Raw genomic sequence first — 20,768 nt, forward strand, 5'->3', positions numbered from 1 at the left:
TTCTGCAGCTAGAGTGCGGAATTCGGTTGCATAGTCGGCCACTGTCCGAGTTCCCTGACTCAACCGGAGCAATTCCGAAACGGCCGTGGGTTTATGAATCGGCTCATCAAAAACCTGTCGGAAAGCGGATAGGAACTGGCTCAAGTTTTCGAAGACAGGGTCTCTTCTCTCCCATAGATGAGAGGCCCAGATCAGCGGCTCATTTTGGGGTCCAGCGGGGGTCCGGAACGACTGCAGGAGGTCGTTCTAGACCCCCGCTGGACTTTTGGCAAGTCTTGTGGGGGTCAGGAGGCCCCCCCAAGCTGGCCAAAAGTCCCTGGGGGTCCAGCGGGGGTCCGGGAGTGATCTCCTGCCGCGAATCGTTTTCCGTGCGGAAAATGGCGCCGGCAGGAGATCGACTGCAGGAGGTCGTTCAGCGGAGGTTCCGGACCCCCGCTGTTTGTTCTTCTTGCAATGGATAATGCAATTTGATTTAGTTGCAGCAGACATGATCTAAGTATGTACCTAAAGGAATAAATCATAAAAGGCAAAATAGTTCAGTGGAAAGGAATGCCTAGAACAAGTGTTCATAAACTGATGCCAGAAGGTGTAGATTCATCAGTGAGGTAAAGACGTATATTTCACAGATAGGGTAGTGAATGCATGAACCAACCTTCCTTGTAAGGGGGCAGGGCCAAACACAGTAAGAGAATTCAAAACAGCATGGGCCAAGCACAGACAGTCCTTGAAGTGACAAAATGAATCAGACAATGGAAGAGATCAAGTAGGGAAAATGGGCAGACTGAATAGGTTTTGTATTTTTCATCTGACATTTTATGTGGCTGTTTATGTTGCTTTAAAAAATGTTTCATTTATTTGTTCAGGAATGTCAGAAAAACCCATGCTGTGAATTTGGTACTTGTAGGCTGAAAGGAGATGCCAAATGTGACATTGGAGAATGCTGTATTAAATGCAAGGTGAGACATAAAGGGCTGGAAGTGCTTGATAGAGTCTTTCCATTTTGTGTCTGTGGGAATAATGTTTAGTTTGTCTGGTCATTAATATCTTTTTTAATGTAATAAATATATAGATAGGCTTATTTGTTTCTTACTTTTCAGATGATCAAGGGATGCCCTTCCTGTAGGAGTGTTTTTTTCACCTGTGCCATACTTTGGTTCATTCTATAACCCTTCCCCACTTTCTGTATTTCCTTGTATACTTTTAACTATATTCCCAGCTTTTTTCTGATCCCCTTATATTGTGACTGCCTTCCAGCAAACTTAAAACCTTACCAGTAATATAACCTTTCTTACAGGACAAGCAGGATGGTAGTCCTCACATAGGGGTGACATCATCAGTATAGAGCCCATACATGGAACACTTTTGTCAAAGTTTCTAGAACTTTGATTGGCATCTACTGGGCATGCCCAGCAATGCACTGACCTTGCATCCAGCAGGGGTCCCCTTTCAGTCTTCTTTTTTCCACGCAGCAGTAGCCATGTGGGTTAAGGAGCTCTCTTGAGATTCCTGACAGGAATTTTTCTCACGGAACTTCTTTCAAAAATTTCAAAAACATTCTACCCTAGGGGTCCCCCAATCGATATCCATACTCCGCGGTCGAAAGGTAAGGTTTTACCCTTGTTGCAGTCAATTCCCGTCGAGTTATCCCTTCAGGGCCTATCAGCCATCGACCGCACCGCGGCTAAATTTTTGTCAAAGCCATGGCATCGGGCTTTTGTCGGTGCCCCGACTGTACTCAAACAATGTCCATCCCTGACCCACACAGGGTCTGTGTTATGTGTTTGGGGTCTGACCACGATGTCCTAACTTGCACCAAATTTGCCCAAATGACACCGAAGGGCCGTAAGGCTTGTTTAGAGAAAATGGAGTTTCTCTTTCGGTCAAAAACCTCAACTCCATCGATAGCTTCGACTTTGTCCGAGCCGGTGCCTTCGACCTCTCGCCAGTACCAGGATACCACTGCTGCCCGACCGGCGTAGACAATTCCAAAGGTGTTGATTCCCTCCTTGCCTCCTCAAGAAAAGGACCGAGGAGATCATCGTGAAAGACATCGACACAATCATCGCAAGGCTCAGTCCGCCGATCCAGGCAAGCCTCGGCATCTACATCGACAGAGCCACTGACAAAGAAGCCCCGTCCAGAAAAGCCCCCATCCTCTTCTGTGACCAGGTCACTGAGGCGTTCCCCACCTTCAGTGGTGCCGGGATCCGTGATTCCACCTTCACCGGTTGACCCTCCGGCTACGCCAATGCTGCCTCCTACTCCGGAGCCGGTCACCGATCCGATTCCCGTAGCACTCGCACCGCTACTGGGTAGACTGGATGCGTTGATTGGTGCCTTCCACCGATGGAACCGAGAACACCGGTGGGTCCGGTGCCTTCCACACCGATTCCATTATCATCGGATGAGGAGGAAACACCGATACCCATTCCACCGTCTGGGATTTTACCACCGACTTGTCCATCGATGTCACCGGCCCCTTCGGAGCCTCCATCGATGCTGCTAGTTCCACTATCGATGCCGTCGGTGCTTCCATCGAGGCCACCGATGCCTAGGCCTGGTCCTTCAGGACTAGCACCATTTCTCCCTGCTGGAGACCCACTAGGTGCTGGAGATCAGCCCTATGATCCTTGGACCGATGATTCGACCCAAGATACAGATGATCTACCATCAGAGCCCTCTCCCCCAGATGAAAGATCTGTCCTTTATTAATTTCATCAAGAAAATGGCTGAAACCATTCCTTTTCAACTTCAGACAGAAGAGGACTCTAGGCACAAGATGCTGGAAGTACTCCAATTTCTAGATGCTCCTAAGGAAATCATGTCTATACCTATTCATCACAATAAGTGCAGAAAGAGTTACATAGTCCAATTTTCAATTTTTGAAACTGAATCTTTTTATTATTCACATATGGCAACTCCACTGTTTATCGTAAGTAAATTTCATACGAGGGGTCCCCCGACATGGACCCGTGTTTCGCCGAGGCTGCGTCGGAAGGGACAAACCTATGTTAACACATCTACAAACAAAACATAAACAGGACTATGTCAGTGAATGGCTAGACATTAGGGATGTGAATCGTTTTTTGACGATTTAAAATATCGTCCGATATATTTTAAATCGTCAAAAATCGTTAGGGCCACGATACAATACCAATTCCCCCGATTTATCATCAAAAAATCGTAAATCGGGGGAAGGGGAGGGCAGGAAAACCGGCACACTAAAACCCCCTAAAACCCACCCCCGACCCTTTAAATTAAATCCCCCACCCTCCCGAACCCCCCCAAATGCCTTAAATTACCCTGGGGTCCAGCGGCGGTCCATAGCTAAATCGGGGGAAGGGGAGGGCAGGAAAACCGGCACACTAAATCCCCCTAAAACCCACCCCCGACCCTTTAAATTAAATCCCCCCCCCCCAAATGCCTTAAAGTACCCTGGGGTCCAGCGGCGGTCCGAAACGGGCTCCTGCTGTTGAAGCGTGTTGTCTTCAGCCGGCGCCATTTTGCCATTCACCTCCGCTGAACGACCTCCTGCAGTCGATCTCCTGCCGGCGCCATTATCCGTACGGAAAACGATTCGCGGCAGGAGATTGCTCCCGGTCGCCCGCTGGACCCCCAGAGACTTTTGGCCAGCTTGGGGGGGCCTCCTGACCCCCACAAGACTTGCCAAAAGTCCAGCGGGGGTCCGGAAGCGACCTCCTGCGGTCGAATCGTGTTGGTCTATGGCCGCTGCCATTTTGCGGTGGCCATTTTGCAAAATGGCGCCGGCTGAAGACAACACGCTTCAACAGCAGGAGCCCGTTTCGGACCGCCGCTGGACCCCAGGGTACTTTAAGGCATTTGGGGGGGGGGGATTTAATTTAAAGGGTCGGGGGTGGGTTTTAGGGGGATTTAGTGTGCCGGTTTTCCTGCCCTCCCCCTTCCCCCGATTTAGCTATGGACCGCCGCTGGACCCCAGGGTAATTTAAGGCATTTGGGGGGGTTCGGGAGGGTGGGGGATTTAATTTAAAGGGTCGGGGGTGGGTTTTAGGGGGATTTAGGGTGCCGGTTTTCCTGCCCTCCCCCTTCCCCCGATTTAGCTATGGACCGCCGCTGGATCCCAGGGTAATTTAAGGCATTTGGGGGTGGGGGATTTAATTTAAAGGGTCGGGGGTGGGTTTTAGGGGGTTTTAGTGTGCCGGTTCACGATTTTAACGATTTTCACGATATTCTAAACACCCAAACGGCAACGATACGATTCCCTCCCCCTCCCAGCCGAAATCAATCGTTAAGACGATCGAGGACACGATTCACATCTCTACTAGACATACCAATGAAGAAATTACAAAGTATAAGACATAGTGTACATACCATGATGAATCTCGAAACAGAGTAACAGGGTGCGCATTAACAATTCCAACAAATGTATTTTTAAACACTTCAAAAAGGCTCCAAAACACGGACCAATCAGCATGCGCAGAATCAACCAATCATAAAAGAGCACGTCACTAGACTGAAATCAGGTGAAATACGTCCATTCAATCCCCATGGATTCTTTATTGAATCCGTGGGGTATGACAGTATTCAGTAAGTGAATCCATCGTTGCTCTTTGCGGATCAAAAACTCAGAAAAATTCCCCCCTCGATTCGGGCGGGCAACAACCTCTAAAACGAAGAAGTATAAATCACAAATATTGTGTGAGGACTGGACCCAGTGCTCAACTAGGGGAGCATTGTCCCGTGCTTGCTTATATTCAAACGATGTTCGACAATTCTGGTTTTAATTTTTCTGGTGGTTTTCCCAACATACACTTTGTGGCATGGGCACTGGATAATGTAAATTACCCCTTCCGAATTACAATCTGAAATAGACCTTAGTGCATATCTCTTTTCTGATGAAGGATTATCAAAATGTACAACAATGCTTATGTGTGGACATACAGAACAATTGCCACATGGTTTATCTATACCATTGAATTGAGTAGTACGTGTGTCATTAAAGCCAGAATTTGTCAACAAATCACGCAAGTTTTTACCCCTCTGGTGTGTAAACCGCAGGGGTCCCTGTAAAAGGTCTTGGAGAGATAATGAATTCCAATGTTGGCGTATAATTCTGGTAATCGAGTTACTTAAAGGAGAGAAGGGTAAAATACAATTTAGAGACCTGTCTATATTTCCTGTTTGTGGTAAAAATAGCAGATCCCTATTTACATTTAAGGCCCGTTTAAAAGCAGGTTTTAATATTTTCTTAGGTACCCCCTCAACTGGAACCTAGATATCATCTCCTTAGCTTTCTAAATGAAATCCGACTTAGATGAGCAGAGCCGTCGCAGGAATTGGCCAACGGGTATATTCTTTATGAGGACTCTCGGGTGACAACTGTCAAACCTTAATAAAGTGTTTCTATCGGTTTCTTTTCTGAAAATAGTGGTAACAAATTGACATAAGAACATAAGAACATAAGAAAATGCCATACTGGGTCAGACCAAGGGTCCATCAAGCCCAGCATTCTGTTTCCAGCAGTGGCCAATCCAGGCCATAAGAACCTGGCAAGTACCCAAAAACTAAGTCTATTCCATGTAACCATTGCTAATGGCAGTGGCTATTCTCTAAGTGAACTTAATAGCAGGTAATGGACTTCTCCTCCAAGAACTTATCCAATCCTTTTTTAAACACAGCTATACTAACTGCACGAACCACATTCTCTGGCAACAAATTCCAGAGTTTAATTGTGCGCTGAGTAAAAAAGAACTTTCTCCGATTAGTTTTAAATGTGCCCCATGCTAACTTCATGGAGTGCCCCCTAGTCTTTCTACTATCCGAAAGAGTAAATAACCGATTCACATCTACCCGTTCTAGACCTCTCATGATTTTAAACACCTCTATCATATCCCCCCTCAGTCGTCTCTTCTCCAAGCTGAAAAGTCCTAACCTCTTTAGTCTTTCCTCATAGGGGAGTTGTTCCATTCCCCTTATCATTTTGGTAGCCCTTCTCTGTACCTTCTCCATCGCAATTATATCTTTTTTGAGATGCGGCGACCAGAATTGTACACAGTATTCAAGGTGCGGTCTCACCATGGAGCGATACAGAGGCATTATGACATTTCCGTTTTATTCATCATTCCTTTTCTAATAATTCCCAACATTCTGTTTGCTTTTTTGACTGCCGCAGCACACTGAACCAACGATTTCAATGTGTTATCCACTATGACACCTAGATCTCTTTCTTGGGTTGTAGCACCTAATATGGAACCCAACATCGTGTAATTATAGCATGGGTTATTTTTCCCTATATGCATCACCTTGCACTTATCCACATTAAATTTCATCTGCCATTTGGATGCCCAATTTTCCAGTCTCACAAGGTCTTCCTGCAATTTATCACAATCTGCTTGTGATTTAACTACTCTGAACAATTTTGTGTCATCTGCAAATTTGATTATCTCACTCGTCGTATTTCTTTCCAGATCATTTATAAATATATTGAACAGTAAGGGTCCCAATACAGATCCCTGAGGCACTCCACTGTCCACTCCCTTCCACTGTTGTCGTGTGATATCAAGATATCCAAAAAAGAAATCTGAGAATGGTGAATATTGAAGCTGAATTGTAAATTTACATTACACTGATTCAGCCAATCAAAAAACATGAAGAATTGCATATCTGTGCCCAGCCAAATAAGAAAAATATCGTCAATATACCTAAGCCACACATATAGCGAACTGGACCAATCAGAAGTATAAACATGTGTCTCTTCAAATTTAGCAACATAAAGACAGGCTAGACTAGGGGCCATGGTGGCCCCCATGGCAGTGCCCTTAATTTGTTGGTAATATGTCATCTCAAACTTGAAAAATTTTTTTGTCAATGCCAGGTTCGCAAGTTCCATCAAAAATGAGGTAGACACACGTAACGGGGCAGGGCGTGAATCTATATTCCAACATTCCCCTGGGGAATGTTGGAATATAAAGACACTGTCGGGCGGATTTTAAAAGCCTTGGAAGGGGGCGTGTCGGGGGGGGCGCGACCCGATGACGCTGCGTTTCGGGAGCGGGGCACGGCGTTTCGGGGGTGGGACCGGGGGCGTGGTGTCGGCCTGGGGGTGTGGTCCAGGCCTCCGGACCAGCCCCCGGGTTGGAGGACCAGCAGTCCGCTGGCGTGCGTAGATTTACGTCTGCTTCTCGCAGGCGTAAATCTACGGACAAAGGTAAGGGGGGGGTTTAGATAGGGCCGGGGGGGGGGTGGGTTAGGTAGATGAAGGTAGGGGAAGGTGAGGGGAGGGCGAAAGAGAGTTCCCTCCGAGGCCGCTCCGAATTCGGAGCGGCCTCGGTGGGAACGGAGGCAGGCTGCGCGGCTCGGTGCGCGCCGGCTGCCCAAAATCGGCAGCCTTGCACGTGCCGATCCAGGATTTTAGAGGATACACGCGGCTATGCACGTATCTTATAAAATCCAGCGTACTTTTGTTGCGCCTGCTGCGCAAACAAAAGTACGCAATCGCGCTGTTTTTAAAAATCTACCCCTATGTCTAATGTAATCAAATAGAAAGGAACAGATGGTGGACTTAACTCATTTAACAGGGTAATTAAATGTGAGGAGTCCCATACATAGGATTTAATCAAAGGCACGAAAGGTTTCAGAAAGAGATGTCTATAAATAATTGTGAGAGGGGTTCCAACACGGAGCCAATATCTGAGACTATGGGTCTGCCTGGTGGATGATGTAAAGTTTTGTGTATTTTAGGGAGGATATAAAAAACAGGAGTTCTTGGAAATTCAACTGTTAGAAAATTAGCCTCACATGTTCTAATGTATTTCAGTGTTATTGCATCCTGGATTAGTGGAAAAATGAGGAAATCTTAGATTTCAAAGAATCAGTGGGATCAATGCTCAAGAGCAGGTAAAAAGTCCTATCATTCAACTGACGTAATACCTCTGTCATGTAGTCATTCCGATTCACAATGACAATTCTACCCCCCTTATCTGCTGATTTTATTACTATTTGGGGATCATTCACCAAAGCTTTCACTAAAGCTTTCTCATATTTTGTTAAATTATAATGAATATAATGATTCTTTGATAATAGTGTTTCTACATCAGCCCACACAAGCCTCTCAAATACAATTAAAGATGGATCAAAGGGACCAGGAGGGACCCCCTTGATTTTACAAATACCAAAGAATCATCATGTGTCATAGGACATTCTGAAAGAAACATCTTCAATTTTAATGATCTGAAAAAATGATAAAGATGAATTTGTAAGTCAAATTCATTGCATCTCATAGTTGGTACAAACGATAAGCCTTTCTCAGGCATCCTCAATTCATCTTGCGATAAAGTCCGGGTTGACCAGTTGAATACAATATTTGACTCTATTGCCAGGGGTCCGGCTGTTGACTTGTAGCTCATGTCATTTGCTGTGTTTGAGCAATATATGGGCGACCCTGGGACATATTGTTGTGTTGTTGCTGTCCTGAATCTAAAAAAGAAATTGCAATAGATGAATACTGTCCAGGCAGTGAAGTTGTGTTGGGGATTGTTAGTTGATTTTCTCCTGAACGGTGAAAGGTTTTGAATCCTGCATCATCCCCCGAAGAGTCGTCTGAAGATGACTGTGCAAAATACACTGTCTTTTTTTGTGTACGAGTTGTGGCCATCCATTGATATACGTACCCCTTCTTATAATCAAGCTCGTCCCTTTGAAACTTCTTGTATTTCACCGCCTTCAGATCATGTTTGAATCTGTTTAAGTTATCCTCAAATTCCAGGCGCTGCTGTTCAAAGAGTTCAAGTGGAGAACTGTTCTTGATAACGTTTACTTGTGCCTGAAACTCATTTTTTAAGGAGGATATTAATTCTTTCGTTGTCTCTATAATGAGCAGCATCAAATCGAATGAACATTTATTAAGGATCTGGTTCCACCATGTCAAGAAACTCGAATTATCCACACGAAGACGCGGCTCTTTTTGGATTCTGAGACCCCGAGGGATCCGTCTCACTCTGCAATATTCAATCAAAGTTGAAGCATGTAACTCGGCGCGAGTTAACCACTTCTGAAGATTAATAGCATCCAACCAGGACACCGACTGAAGTTCATCCGATGCTGGGTCCAAAAAGAATGGAGTCTCTGTCAGTACAGCTTTAAAGGCGTCTTCCGTATAGCTGAATATTTGATCATCGGTTGTCGAGGCCATTTAAATGCTCACATCAAAGGGCAAATCCAGCAAGTAGAAGAGCAAACACTGCACCCAAAATCAGTAGTACATCACAATAAGTGCTTGAACATTTTGAACAGCGGTGCCTGGAATTTGAGGATTACTTAAACAGATTCAAATGTGATCTGAAGGTGGTGAAATACAAGAAGTTTCAAAGGGACGAGCTCGATTATAAGAAGGGGTACGTATATCAATGGATGGCCATGACTCGCACACAAAAAAAGCCGCACCCCTGGCAATAGAGTCAAATATTGTATTCAACATGTCAACCCAGACTATCGCAAGACGAATTGAGGGTGCTTGAGAAAGGCTTATCGTTTGTACCAACTATGAGATGCAATGAATTTGACTTACAAATTCATCTTTATCGTTTTTTCAGATCATTAAAATTGAAGTTGTTTTTTTCAGAACGTCCTATGACACATGATGATTCTTTGGTATTTGTAAAATCAAGGTGGGTCCATCCTGGTCCCTTTGATCCATCTTTAATTGTATTTGAGAGACTTGCGCGGGCTGTAGAAACAATATTATCAAAGAATCATTATATTCATTATAATTTAACAAAACATGAGAAAGCTTTAGTGAAAGCTTTGTTGAATGATCCCCAAATAGTAATAAAATCAGCAGATAAGGAGGGTGGAATTGTCATTTTGAATCGGAACGACTACGTGACAGAGGTATTACGTCAGTTGAATGATAGGACTTTTTACCTGCCCTTGAGCATTGATCCCACTGATTCTTTGAAATCTAAGATTTCCTCATTAATCCAGAATGCAATAACACTGAAATACATTAGAACACGTGAGGCTAATTTTCTAAGAGTTGAATTTCCAAGAACTCCTGTTTTTTATATACTCCCTAAAATACACAAAACTTTACATCATCCACCAGGCAGACCCATAGTCTCAGGTATTGGCTCCGTGTTGGAACCCCTCTCACAATTTATAGACATCTTTCTGAAACCTTTTGTGCCTTTGATTAAATCCTATGTATGGGACTCCTCACATTTAATTACCCTGTTAAATGAGTTAAGTCCACCATCTGTTCCTTTTTATTTGATTACATTAGACATAGTGTCTTTATATTCCAACATTCCCCAGGGGAACATTATCAGTTATTGAAGAGACACTAGATTCACGCCCTGCCCTGTTACGTGTGCCTACCTAATTTTTTATGGAACTTGCAAACCTGGCATTGACAAAAAATTTTTTTTTCAAGTTTGAGACATATTACCAACAAATTAAGGGCACTGCCATGGGGGCCACCATAGCCCCTAGTCTAGCATGTCTTTATGTTGCTAAATTTGAAGAGACACATGTTTATACTTCTGATTGGTCCAGTCCGTTATATGTGTGGCTTAGATATATTGACGATATTTTTCTTATTTGGCTGGGCACAGATATGCAATTCTTCATGTTTTTTGATTGGCTGAATCAGTGTAATGTAAATTTACAATTCAGCTTCAATATTCACCGTTCTCAGATTTCTTTTTTGGATATCTTGATATCACACGACAACAGTCAATTTGTTACCACTATTTTCAGAAAAGAAACTGATAGAAACACTTTATTAAGGTTTGACAGTTGTCACCCGAGAGTCCTAAAAAAGAATATACCCGCTGGCCAATTCCTGCGACTGCGACGGCTCTGCTCATCTAAGTCGGATTTCATTTTGAAAGCTAAGGAGATGATGTCTAGGTTTCAGTTGAGGGGGTACCTAAGAAAATATTAAAACCTGCTTTTAAACGGGCCTTAAATGTAAATAGGGATCTGCTATTTTTACCACAAACAGGGAATATAGACAGGTCTCTAAATTGTATTTTACCCTTCTCTCCTTTAAGTAACTCGATTACCAGAATTATATGCCAACATTGGAATTCATTATCTCTCCAAGACCTTTTACAGGGACCCTTGCGGTTTACACACCGGAGGGGTAACAACTTACGTGATTTGTCACAAATTCTGGCTTTAATGACACACGTACTACTCAATTCAATGGTATAGATAAACTGTGTGGCAATTGTTCCATATGTCCACACACACGCACTGTTGTACATTTTGATAATCCTTTATCAGGAAAGAGATATGTACTAAGGTCTATTTCAGATTGTAATTCAGAAGGGGTAATTTACATTATCCAGTGCCCATGCCACAAAGTGTATGATGGGAAAACCACCAGAAAAATTAAAACCAGAATTGTGGAACATCGTTCGAATATTAAGCAGGCACGGGACGGGACAATGCTCCCCTCATTGAGCACTGGGTCCAGTGCTCACACAATATTTCTGATTTATACTTCTTCGTTTTAGAGGTTGTTGCCCGCCCGAATCGACGGGGGAATTTTTCTGAGTTTTTGATCCGCAAAGAGCAATGATGGATTCACTTACTGAATACTGTCATACCCCACGGACTCAATAAAGAACTTGAATGGACATATTTAACCTGATTTCAGTCTAGTGACGCGCTCTTTCATGATTGGTTGATTCTGCGCATGCTGATTGGTCCGTGTTTTGGCGCCTTTTTGAAGTGTTTAAAAATATATTTGTTGGAATTGTTAACGCGCTCCCTGTTACAATGTTTCGAGATTAATCATGATATGTATATTATTTCTTTACTTTGTAATTTCTTCATCGTTATGTCTAGCCATTCACTGACATAGTCCTGTTTATGTTTTGTTTGTAGATGTGTTAACATAGGTTTGTCCCTCCTGACGCAGCCTCAGCGAAACACGGGTCCCTGTCGGGGGACCCCTCATATGAAATTTACTTACGATGAACAGTGGAGTTGCCATATGTGAATAATAAAAAGATTCAGTTTCAAAAATTGAAAATTGGACTATGTAACTCTTTCTGCACTTATTGTGATGTACTACTGATTTTGGGTGCAGTGTTTGCTCTTCTACTTGCTGGATATACCGTATTTTTCGCTCCATAAGACACACCTGACCATAAGACGCACCTAGGATTCAGAGGGGGAAAATAAAAAAAATAAAATAAAAATTTGTGCTAAACCGGCTCTGCGTCTGGGCGTCTTATGGAGCAAATTAGGGGAGTGCATAGCTTTTTTTTTTTCTCCCCATTCTGTTTTCGGGTCTGGGGAGGGCCATTTCTGTCCACTCCCCAGATCAGAAAACTTTTCTTTCTCTGGGAACCCCATCCCAACCCTTTAAATTAACAACCCCCACCCTCCTGACCCCCCCAAGACCTGCCGACTTAGTTTACCGCAACCCCCCACCCTCCTGACCCCCCCAAGACCTGCCGACTTAATTTACCGCAACCCCCCACCCTCCTGACACCCCAAGACCTGCCGACTTAATTTACCGCAACCCTCCTGACCCCCCCCAAGACCTGCCGACTTAATTTACCGCAACCCCCCACCCTCCTGACCCCCCCACAAGACCTGCCGACTTAATTTACCGCAACCCTCCTGACCCCCCCCAAGACCTGCCGACTTAATTTACCGCAACCCCCACCCTCCTGACCCCCCCAAGACCTGCCAAACGTCCCTGGTGGTCCAGCGGGGGTCCAGGAGCGGTCCGGGAACGATCTCCTGGGCGTGGGCCGTCGGCTGCCAGTAATCAAAATGGCGCCGACGGCCCATTGCCCTCACTATGTCACTGAGACCAACCAATAGCAGCGGTCGGTCCCAGTGACATAGTGAGGGCAAAGGGCCATCGGCGCCATTTTGATTACTGACAGCCGACGGCCCCACACCCAGGAGATCGTTCCCGGACCCCCGCTGGACCACCAGGGACGTTTAGCAGGTCTTGGGGGGGGGGGGGTTTGCGGTAAATTAAGTCAGCGGGTCGTTGGGGGGGGGGGGGGTCAGGAGGGTTGCGGTAAATTAAGTCGGCAGGTCTTGGGGGGTCAGGAGGGGGGGGGTTGCGGTAAATTAAGTCAGCAGGTCTTGGGGGGGTCAGGAGGGTGGGGGGTTGCGGTAAACTAAGTCGGCAGGTCTTGGGGGGGTCAGGAGGGTGGGGAGTTGCGGTAAACTAAGTCGGCAGGTCTTGGGGGAGTCAGGAGGGTGGGGGGGTTGTTAGATTTTTGTGTTTTTTTTTTTATATTCGCTCCATAAGACGCACATACATTTCCCCCCCACTTTTGGGGGAAAAAAAGTGCATCTTATGGAGCGAAAAATACGGTACTCGATAGGGGTGATGTTATGTATTGCTTTGTGGATTGATGAAAGGGCTTTGAAAAGAATTCTGAATTTGATTGGTAGCCAATGTAGGTTCTTTAGGATGGGTGTTATATGGTCTCTTTTGTTTGTTTTGGTTAGAATCCTTGCTGTAGCGTTTTGCAACATCTGTAAAGGTTTTGTGGAGTTAGCGGGGAGGCCGAGTAGCAGTGAATTGCAGTAGTCAATTTTAGTGAGAATGATTGCTTGTAAAACTGATCGGAAATCTTGAAAATGGAGGAGGGGTCTTAATCTTTTTAAGACTTGTAGTTTGAAAAATCCATCCTTTACGGTGTTGTTGATGAAAGATCTGTAGTTCATTTGGTTATCTAAGATGACTCCCAAGTTTCTGACTTTGGGGGATAGGATTACTTGGGAGGCGAGGTTTGTGTTGGGTAGTGGGTGTTTTCCATCATGGGTAATGAGTAGGTACTCTGTCTTGTTTTGATTGAGAATCAAATTGAGACTTGTCAGCAGGTTGTTGATGGCTTGTAGGCAGGAGTTCCAGAAATCCAGTGTTTTGTGAAGTGTATCCGTAATTGGAATTAGAATCTGAACATCATCAGCGTATAAATAATGGATTAGATTTAGATTGAGGAGGAGCTGGCAGAGTGGGAGCAAGTATATGTTGAATAGAGTTGGAGATAGTGAAGAGCCTTGTGGGACTCCCAGATTGCAATTGACTGGTTGAGATTCCTCCCTGTTGATCTTGACCTTAAAATACCTGTTCTGAAGGAAAGATTTGAACCAGTTGAGGGTGACGCCTTTGATGCCAATGTCTGACAGACGATCTACTAGTATATTATGATTTACCGTGTCAAATGCTGCTGTTAGATCTAGGAGGATGAGTAGACAAGGTTGTTTTTTTTCAAGGTTCAGTAGGATGGTGTCCGTTAATGAGATTAGAAGAGCTTCTGTGTTTCGGGATTGGTGGAAACCGAATTGCGAAGAGGAAAGAATGTTGTTGTTGTTCAAGTATTCTGTTAGTTGTTTATTTACAATTCTTTCCAAGATTTTTGCGATGAGGGGCAGGTTTGCTATTGGGCGAAAATTGGCCGGGTTATCTGGAGAGAGATTTGGTTTTTTTTAGGAGTGGTTTTAGGATGGCAAGTTTGAGAGGGTCAGGAACTAGCCCTTGAGATAGGGAGCAGTTGATAATTTGGGCGATAGGTTTGGAGATGGTTTTAGAGCAGGTGATGAGGAGGTTGGTTGGGATTGCATCCAGAGGATGAGAAGCTGGTTTAAGTTTTTTTAGAACGTTTTCGATCTCTAAAGACGAGGTAAGCTCAAAATCCACCAGGCTTGCGGTTTGTTGTGATGTGGCAGAGAGGGGTATTGTAGGAGTAGTATCTTTGTTTTCCTTGGAGGGAGGCAATAGGTTCGGGATCTTGTTCTTGAAGTAGGTAGCAAGTTCTTCAGCTTTGCTTGCTGCTTTATCATCTGGGATAGTTGTCATGGGTGGTTTGGTGAGGGACGATAGTAAGGAGAAAAGCGCCTTAGGGTCAAAGAGGAAGTGGTGGATTTTATGTGAATAAAAGTCTCTTTTTGTGTGGAGGATGGAGATTCTGTATTGGTGCATCATGGATTTAAAAGCTGAGAGGTTGGTAGTTGATGGGTTTTTGTGCCAAAGATGTTCTCTCTTTCTGAGTTCCTGTTTTGTGGATTTTAGTTTTGGTGTGTACCACGGTTTTTTGTTGTCTTTATTTGCTTGGGTGACTTTGGTGATTGTTGGGCAGGTAGTATCGGCCACTTTTTTGGTGATGTTAGTCCAGGAAGCTGCGGCTGAGTCCGCGTCCGAGAGGTCTAAATGGTTGAGTTCTGCAGATAGACGATTGCTGAGAGTTTCCTGATTGCAAAGCTTCTTGAATTGGACCGTGTTTTTCTGCTTTGTCAGGGGGGTAGGTTGGTGCATCTTCAGTGAGGTGGTGATAAGCTTATGGTCTGACCAAGGGACTGGTAGGCATACTGTATGGGAGGATGGAGTGAGGCCCTGGTTAATGAAAATGAGGTCCAGCGTGTGACCTGCTTTATGGGCAGATTCATTAATGATTTGTTTGAAACCCATGAAGTTAAGTGTATTGAGGAAAGTTTCACAACTGGAAGAACGAGGAGTTGAATCCACGTGGAGATTAAAATCTCCCAGGAGTATAGCTGGTGTGTCGGTATTGATGTGTTTCGCTATACCTTCAATTAGCGGTGATGGGTCTGCTTCAAGGCATCCTGGGGGGGCATAGTTGAGACCTATTTGCAGGTGGGAGGATTTAAAGACAGCGAATTCCAGAGAATGTGATGAGATTGTGGCCTGTAGCGACATTCCTAGTTTTTTGTTTGCAGCAAAAAGGAGGCCGTCTCCTCTTTTTTTCAGCCTGGGGATGGAGAATATGTCATACGAGTGAACAGGGAGTTGGTTGACTGTAGCAATGTCTTCTGGCTTTAGCCAGGTTTCGGTGATGGCACAGAGATCGGGGTGCGTTTCCAGAAGATAGTCATGGAGAAGGTGAGATTTTTTTGTAAGTGACTGTGCGTTCAGCAAGGATACAGTGAAAAGTGTGAGGCCCAGTAGTTGATTCAGGGGCAAGATGATAATTGGGATGAATCTTTTTTGTATAGTGTGTGGTATAGCTTGTTTTTTTGCTGGAGTTCTCTTGAAGTTATGAATGATGGGGATGACTGAGGAAGTCATGATTGATTCTTGTGGAGGGTGTGGTGTGGTTAAGAATTGTAGGGTGAGCTGTGGGATGTTGAGGGTAGAGTGCTATTGATATCTTGAGGAGAGTCTGTGAAGAGAAGTCGAAGAAACTGCTCTTTGAAGGAGAAATATATATCAGGGTTCGTGGGCTGGACTACAGGGCTGCACGAAGGGGCGCACAAAGGGGCAGGCCCCTTTATCGCGCTCCTTCGGTGTGCGACGCCGGTAGGGAGAGCCCTGGATTTAAAGGATTTCTAATTAACTATCCCAAATCCAAGAAAGTTCCATCCCAAACCCTATCCTTTATAGGGGCCGACATAAACACTATACAGGTGAAAGCCTTCCTCCCCCAGAATCACGCTTTCACCATAGCATGTTTGGCGCATCACGTACTGACTCGAGTATCTTCAACTGCTCGTCACTTCCTCATTCTGCTGGGTCACATGGCGTCCTCGGTGCATGTCACTCCTATGGCTCATCTAGCCATGAGAGTGATGCAGTGGATCTTAAAATACCAGTGGATTCAAGCTTGTCAGCCAATGTCCAGCATTATCCAGGTTACCAAACAACTCCGTCTGCCACTAGCCTGGTGGATACACCATTCCAATCTCATTCAAGGCCTTCCATTTCAGGCTCCAGAACTTCAAATTACTTTAACAATAGACGCATCCAACCTTGGCTGGGGTGCACATGTAGGCGACCTGCAGACTCAGGGAACCTGGTCTCCAGAGGAAGCCAAACACCAGATAAATTTCCTGGAGCTACGGGCGATAAGATATGCCCTCAAGGCTTTTCAGGATTGCCTATCAAACAAAACCATCCTGATTCAAACCGATAATCAGGTTGCTATGTGATATATCAACAAACAAGGGGGAACAGGCTCCTACCTCCTGTGTCAGGAAGCTGCACAGATATGGGCATGGGCCCTTTCCCACACGATGTATCTCAAAGCAACTTACTTGCCGGGGGTGGACAGTCTTTTGGCGGACAGTCTGAGTCGCACTTTCCACCCACACGAGTGGTCTCTCAACCCCACCATAGCGGACACGATATTCCAATGCTGGGGTTACCCTCACATAGACCTCTTTGTGTCAATCCACAACCACAAGGTAAACAACTTTTGCTCTCTCATTCGCAGTCACCACTCGCAACCAAGAGATGCCTTCACCCTCTCCTGGGCCAGCGGTCTCCTTTATGCATACCTTCCACTTCCTCTCATTTCAAAGACTCTCGTGAAGCTCCGGCAAAACAAGGGATTAATGATCCTGATAGCTCCCCACTGGCCACACCAGGTGTGGTTTCCAATCCTCCAGGACCTATCAGTATGCCAGCACATTCCTCTGGGGAATGATCCCCTTCTAATAACTCAGAACAAAGGGTACCTGCATCACCCCAACCTCCAGGCTCTGTCTCTGACGGCCTGGATGTTGAAAGGTTAATACTCCAACCTCTTAACCTTTCAGAGTCCATAACGAGAAGGTCTTATCGCTCTAAATGGAAGAGGTTTATGGTCTGGTGCACTTCCATGTCCATAGACCCCTTCACTTGTTCCACTGCGAGGTTCCTAGACTATCTCTGGCACCTGTCAGAGTTAGGCCTAAAAACTTCCTCTATCAGAGTGCATGTTAGTGCAATTTCTGCGTACCATAAGGGTATAGGAAATGTCTCCATTTCAACACAACCCTTAGTATCACATTTCATGAGAGTCTTGCTCCATTTAAAACCTCCACTGTGCCCTCCTGCCCCTGATTGGGACCTTAATGTGGTTTTGGGATAGCTCATGAAACTTCTATTGAGCCTCTCCACTCCTATGATTTCCGCTATCTCACCTGGAAGGTAGTTTTTCTTCTTGTGATCACGTCCACTTGCAGAGTTAGTGAATTACAGGCATTAGTTACCTACCCACCTTACACTAAAATTCTTCATGACAGGGTAGTGCTCTGAAGTCACCCTAAATTTTTGCCAAAGGTAGTGTCGGAATTTCATATTAACCAATCTATTATCCTACCTACCTTTTTTCCCAGGCCCCATTTGAACCCAGGAGAACAGGCTCTGCATTCTCTGGATTGCAAACGTGCTCTAGCTTTCTATCTGGACCGCACATCGGCCCACAGGAAATCCACTCAATTGTTTGTCTCTTTTGATACCATCAAATTGGGAAATCCTGTGAGAAAGCAGACCCTCTCCTCCTGGCTGACGGAATGCATTTCTTTTTGCTACCAGCAAGCAGGCATTCCGCTGCAAGACCGTGTAAAAGCACACTCGGTCAGGGCCATGGCGACTTCAGTAGTGCACCTCCGTTTGGTTCCGCTTGCTGATATTTTGTAAGGCTGCTACCTGGGGTTCTCTCCATACTTTTGCAGCCCATTATTGTTTAGATAAGGCTGGCACACAGGATTCCATCTTTGGCCAGTCCATTCTACGTAACTTGTTTTCAATTTAACTTCCCAACATCCTTCCACCGACCCGTTCAGGGTTCAGGATGCCCTCCTAACCAAATTTCCACCCCTGTTGTTGTGCCTGTTGCGCGTCTTTGGGTGCATTTGGTGCTTTGCTCGGGCATCCTCAGCTTGGTACTCACCCATATGTGAGGACTACCATCCTGCTTGTCCTGTGAGAAAGCAGAGTTGCTTACCTGTAACAGGTGTTCTCACAGGACAGCAGGATGTTAGTCCTCTCGAAACCCACCCGCCACCCCGCAGAGTTGGATTCGTTTACGTTTTCTTATTTTATTTTTTGCATGTACTTTTTACTATGAGATTGAAGGGGGGCCCCTGCTGGATGTAGGGTCAGTGCATTGCTGGGCATGCCCAGTAGGTGCCAGTCAAAGTTCTAGAAACTTTGACAAAAGTGTTCCGTGATTGGGCTCCATAATGATGATGTCACCCATGTGAGGACTAACATCCTGCTGTCCTGTGAGAATACCTGTTACAGGTAAGCAACTCTGCTTTTTTAATACAGTGATGACTGGCATTGCTTTCTCATAGATTGTCATCATTTTCATAAGAAGTTCACTGATTTTTGTGCTAAGTGGTCAAAACACTTGTCTTCTTCTTTAGCTATCCTAATTTATGTTGTTCCTTTTAGGTGGTTACAACTCCCAAAGTGTGCAGAGCAGCAGTAAGTGAGTGTGACCTGCCTGATTCCTGTGATATGAAAAACCCAAACTGTAGTCTCAATATCTATAAGCAGAATGGAAGCCCATGCAGCAATAACAAAGGCTACTGTTACAATGGACTTTGTGAGACCCATGATTCACAGTGTAAGGCTATCTTTGGCTCAGGTAATAGTGAGGGCAGTTTATTTAAGAGCTAGAATAAAGTTGAATCTACATTATATGCAACATATCCAGTAATCAGAGTGAAAATATGTAGTTTATAGCTGCAAACTGTGAACAACTTTATAACTTAGAAGTGACAGGCAAAATAAAGCCACAAGTGAAAGAAGATATATAGGTAATAGGAATAATTAAAATATCCATAGCTAGTGTTTATGTAAGACATATTCAACCATTTTAAGATCTTCAACAAACACAATATTAATTTTAAAAAACATACTTTAAATTGCAGTTACTTGTAGTACTGATCATTGAAAAAATATTTAGACAGCACTGAACACAATAGCATGCATGTTTCTGATAGTCAGCAATGGCTAGTTAAACTGATATAGCACAGAGATGTGCAGTGCAGAATTAGGGCACAATTCCCCTATCATGCAAAATTCTGATATTCCCTGCAAAATGTGAATTCTAAAAATTAAAACAACTAAAACAACTAAGGCTTTGAAAGCTGAGAGCATATACTTGAAAAGTAGAAATATGAAGATTAAAATGATCTTCATGTTGTATATATATATATATATATAATTTATTTATCTTTTAATGATTAATTCAGTTTCACCCCCTTTTGGTCAGTGAATTGTAAATATAGAGAACAAAATTAAAATTAACAAATAAATAAAGGTATTTTAGCATAATAGCATTATTCAAACAGTTTGAGCAATATCAAATCTTGTATGTAGTTTGTTACTGTTGAAGTGTATGCTAATAGTTTATTACTTGTATATTCAGGAGGATATCTTCATCTGCAATCTTGTTTCTTGTACACTTTGGTAATACAAAGGATTGCAGCAAGAAATAATTCACTGAGTTTTATGTTTATATGAGGTCTGTTTGCAATATATCATTTTCTTCTTCAGGGGAAACAGGAGGGCAGTCAAATTCCATAGGACAAATGTCCACAGAGGAAAGTTAAGGACAGTCAAGAAGTGTAGTAATTACAGGAGCAGTCAGCTTGGAAGTTGTTTTATGGCAGAGGTTCAACATGCATTGGCAAATGAAGCATAATACATTACAGGAGATTAATATGATAGCAATAAAGATTATTAGATACATGAAATTATTTTCCAGACTTCCAAACAAGGTCCCTAAAACTTGAAAATCCCAATCCCAAGAATTAAGCGGGGATATGTGAGCTCGGTGGCCACAGAATCGACAGTGCAGACTTTTTGTATTTCTCTAGATTTATCAGTAAAGGTACAAGAGGTGTTGATGAACTGGCAAACTCCATCTTTCTCAGCTAACAACATATCAAGGGCCTGCCATTTTTGCTACTACTTCTCCAGCTAAAGATTTTATTTCTGTTTACATATTTTCTATATCATGAATAGTTTCAGTGGCTAGTGATTTTACTATTGCAGATGGCAGGTTCTAATA

General features: G+C 44.1%; 1 protein-coding gene across 2 annotated transcripts in view; it reads left to right on the forward strand.

Annotated features, from left to right (window-relative positions):
• The window catches only part of LOC115092719 (disintegrin and metalloproteinase domain-containing protein 9-like), a 506,232-nt gene that overhangs the window by 301,897 nt on the left and 183,567 nt on the right, over window positions 1-20,768 (forward strand). For both annotated transcript variants that reach the window (XM_029603960.1, XM_029603961.1), the window contains 2 exons: window positions 864-956; window positions 19,142-19,337. In XM_029603960.1, the coding sequence (XP_029459820.1) occupies window positions 864-956; window positions 19,142-19,337 (289 nt within the window). The remainder of the gene's footprint in view (window positions 1-863; window positions 957-19,141; window positions 19,338-20,768) is intronic.

This window comes from Rhinatrema bivittatum, chromosome 5 (genome assembly GCF_901001135.1).
Source record: "Rhinatrema bivittatum chromosome 5, aRhiBiv1.1, whole genome shotgun sequence".
Lineage (NCBI taxonomy): Eukaryota > Metazoa > Chordata > Amphibia > Gymnophiona > Rhinatrematidae > Rhinatrema > Rhinatrema bivittatum.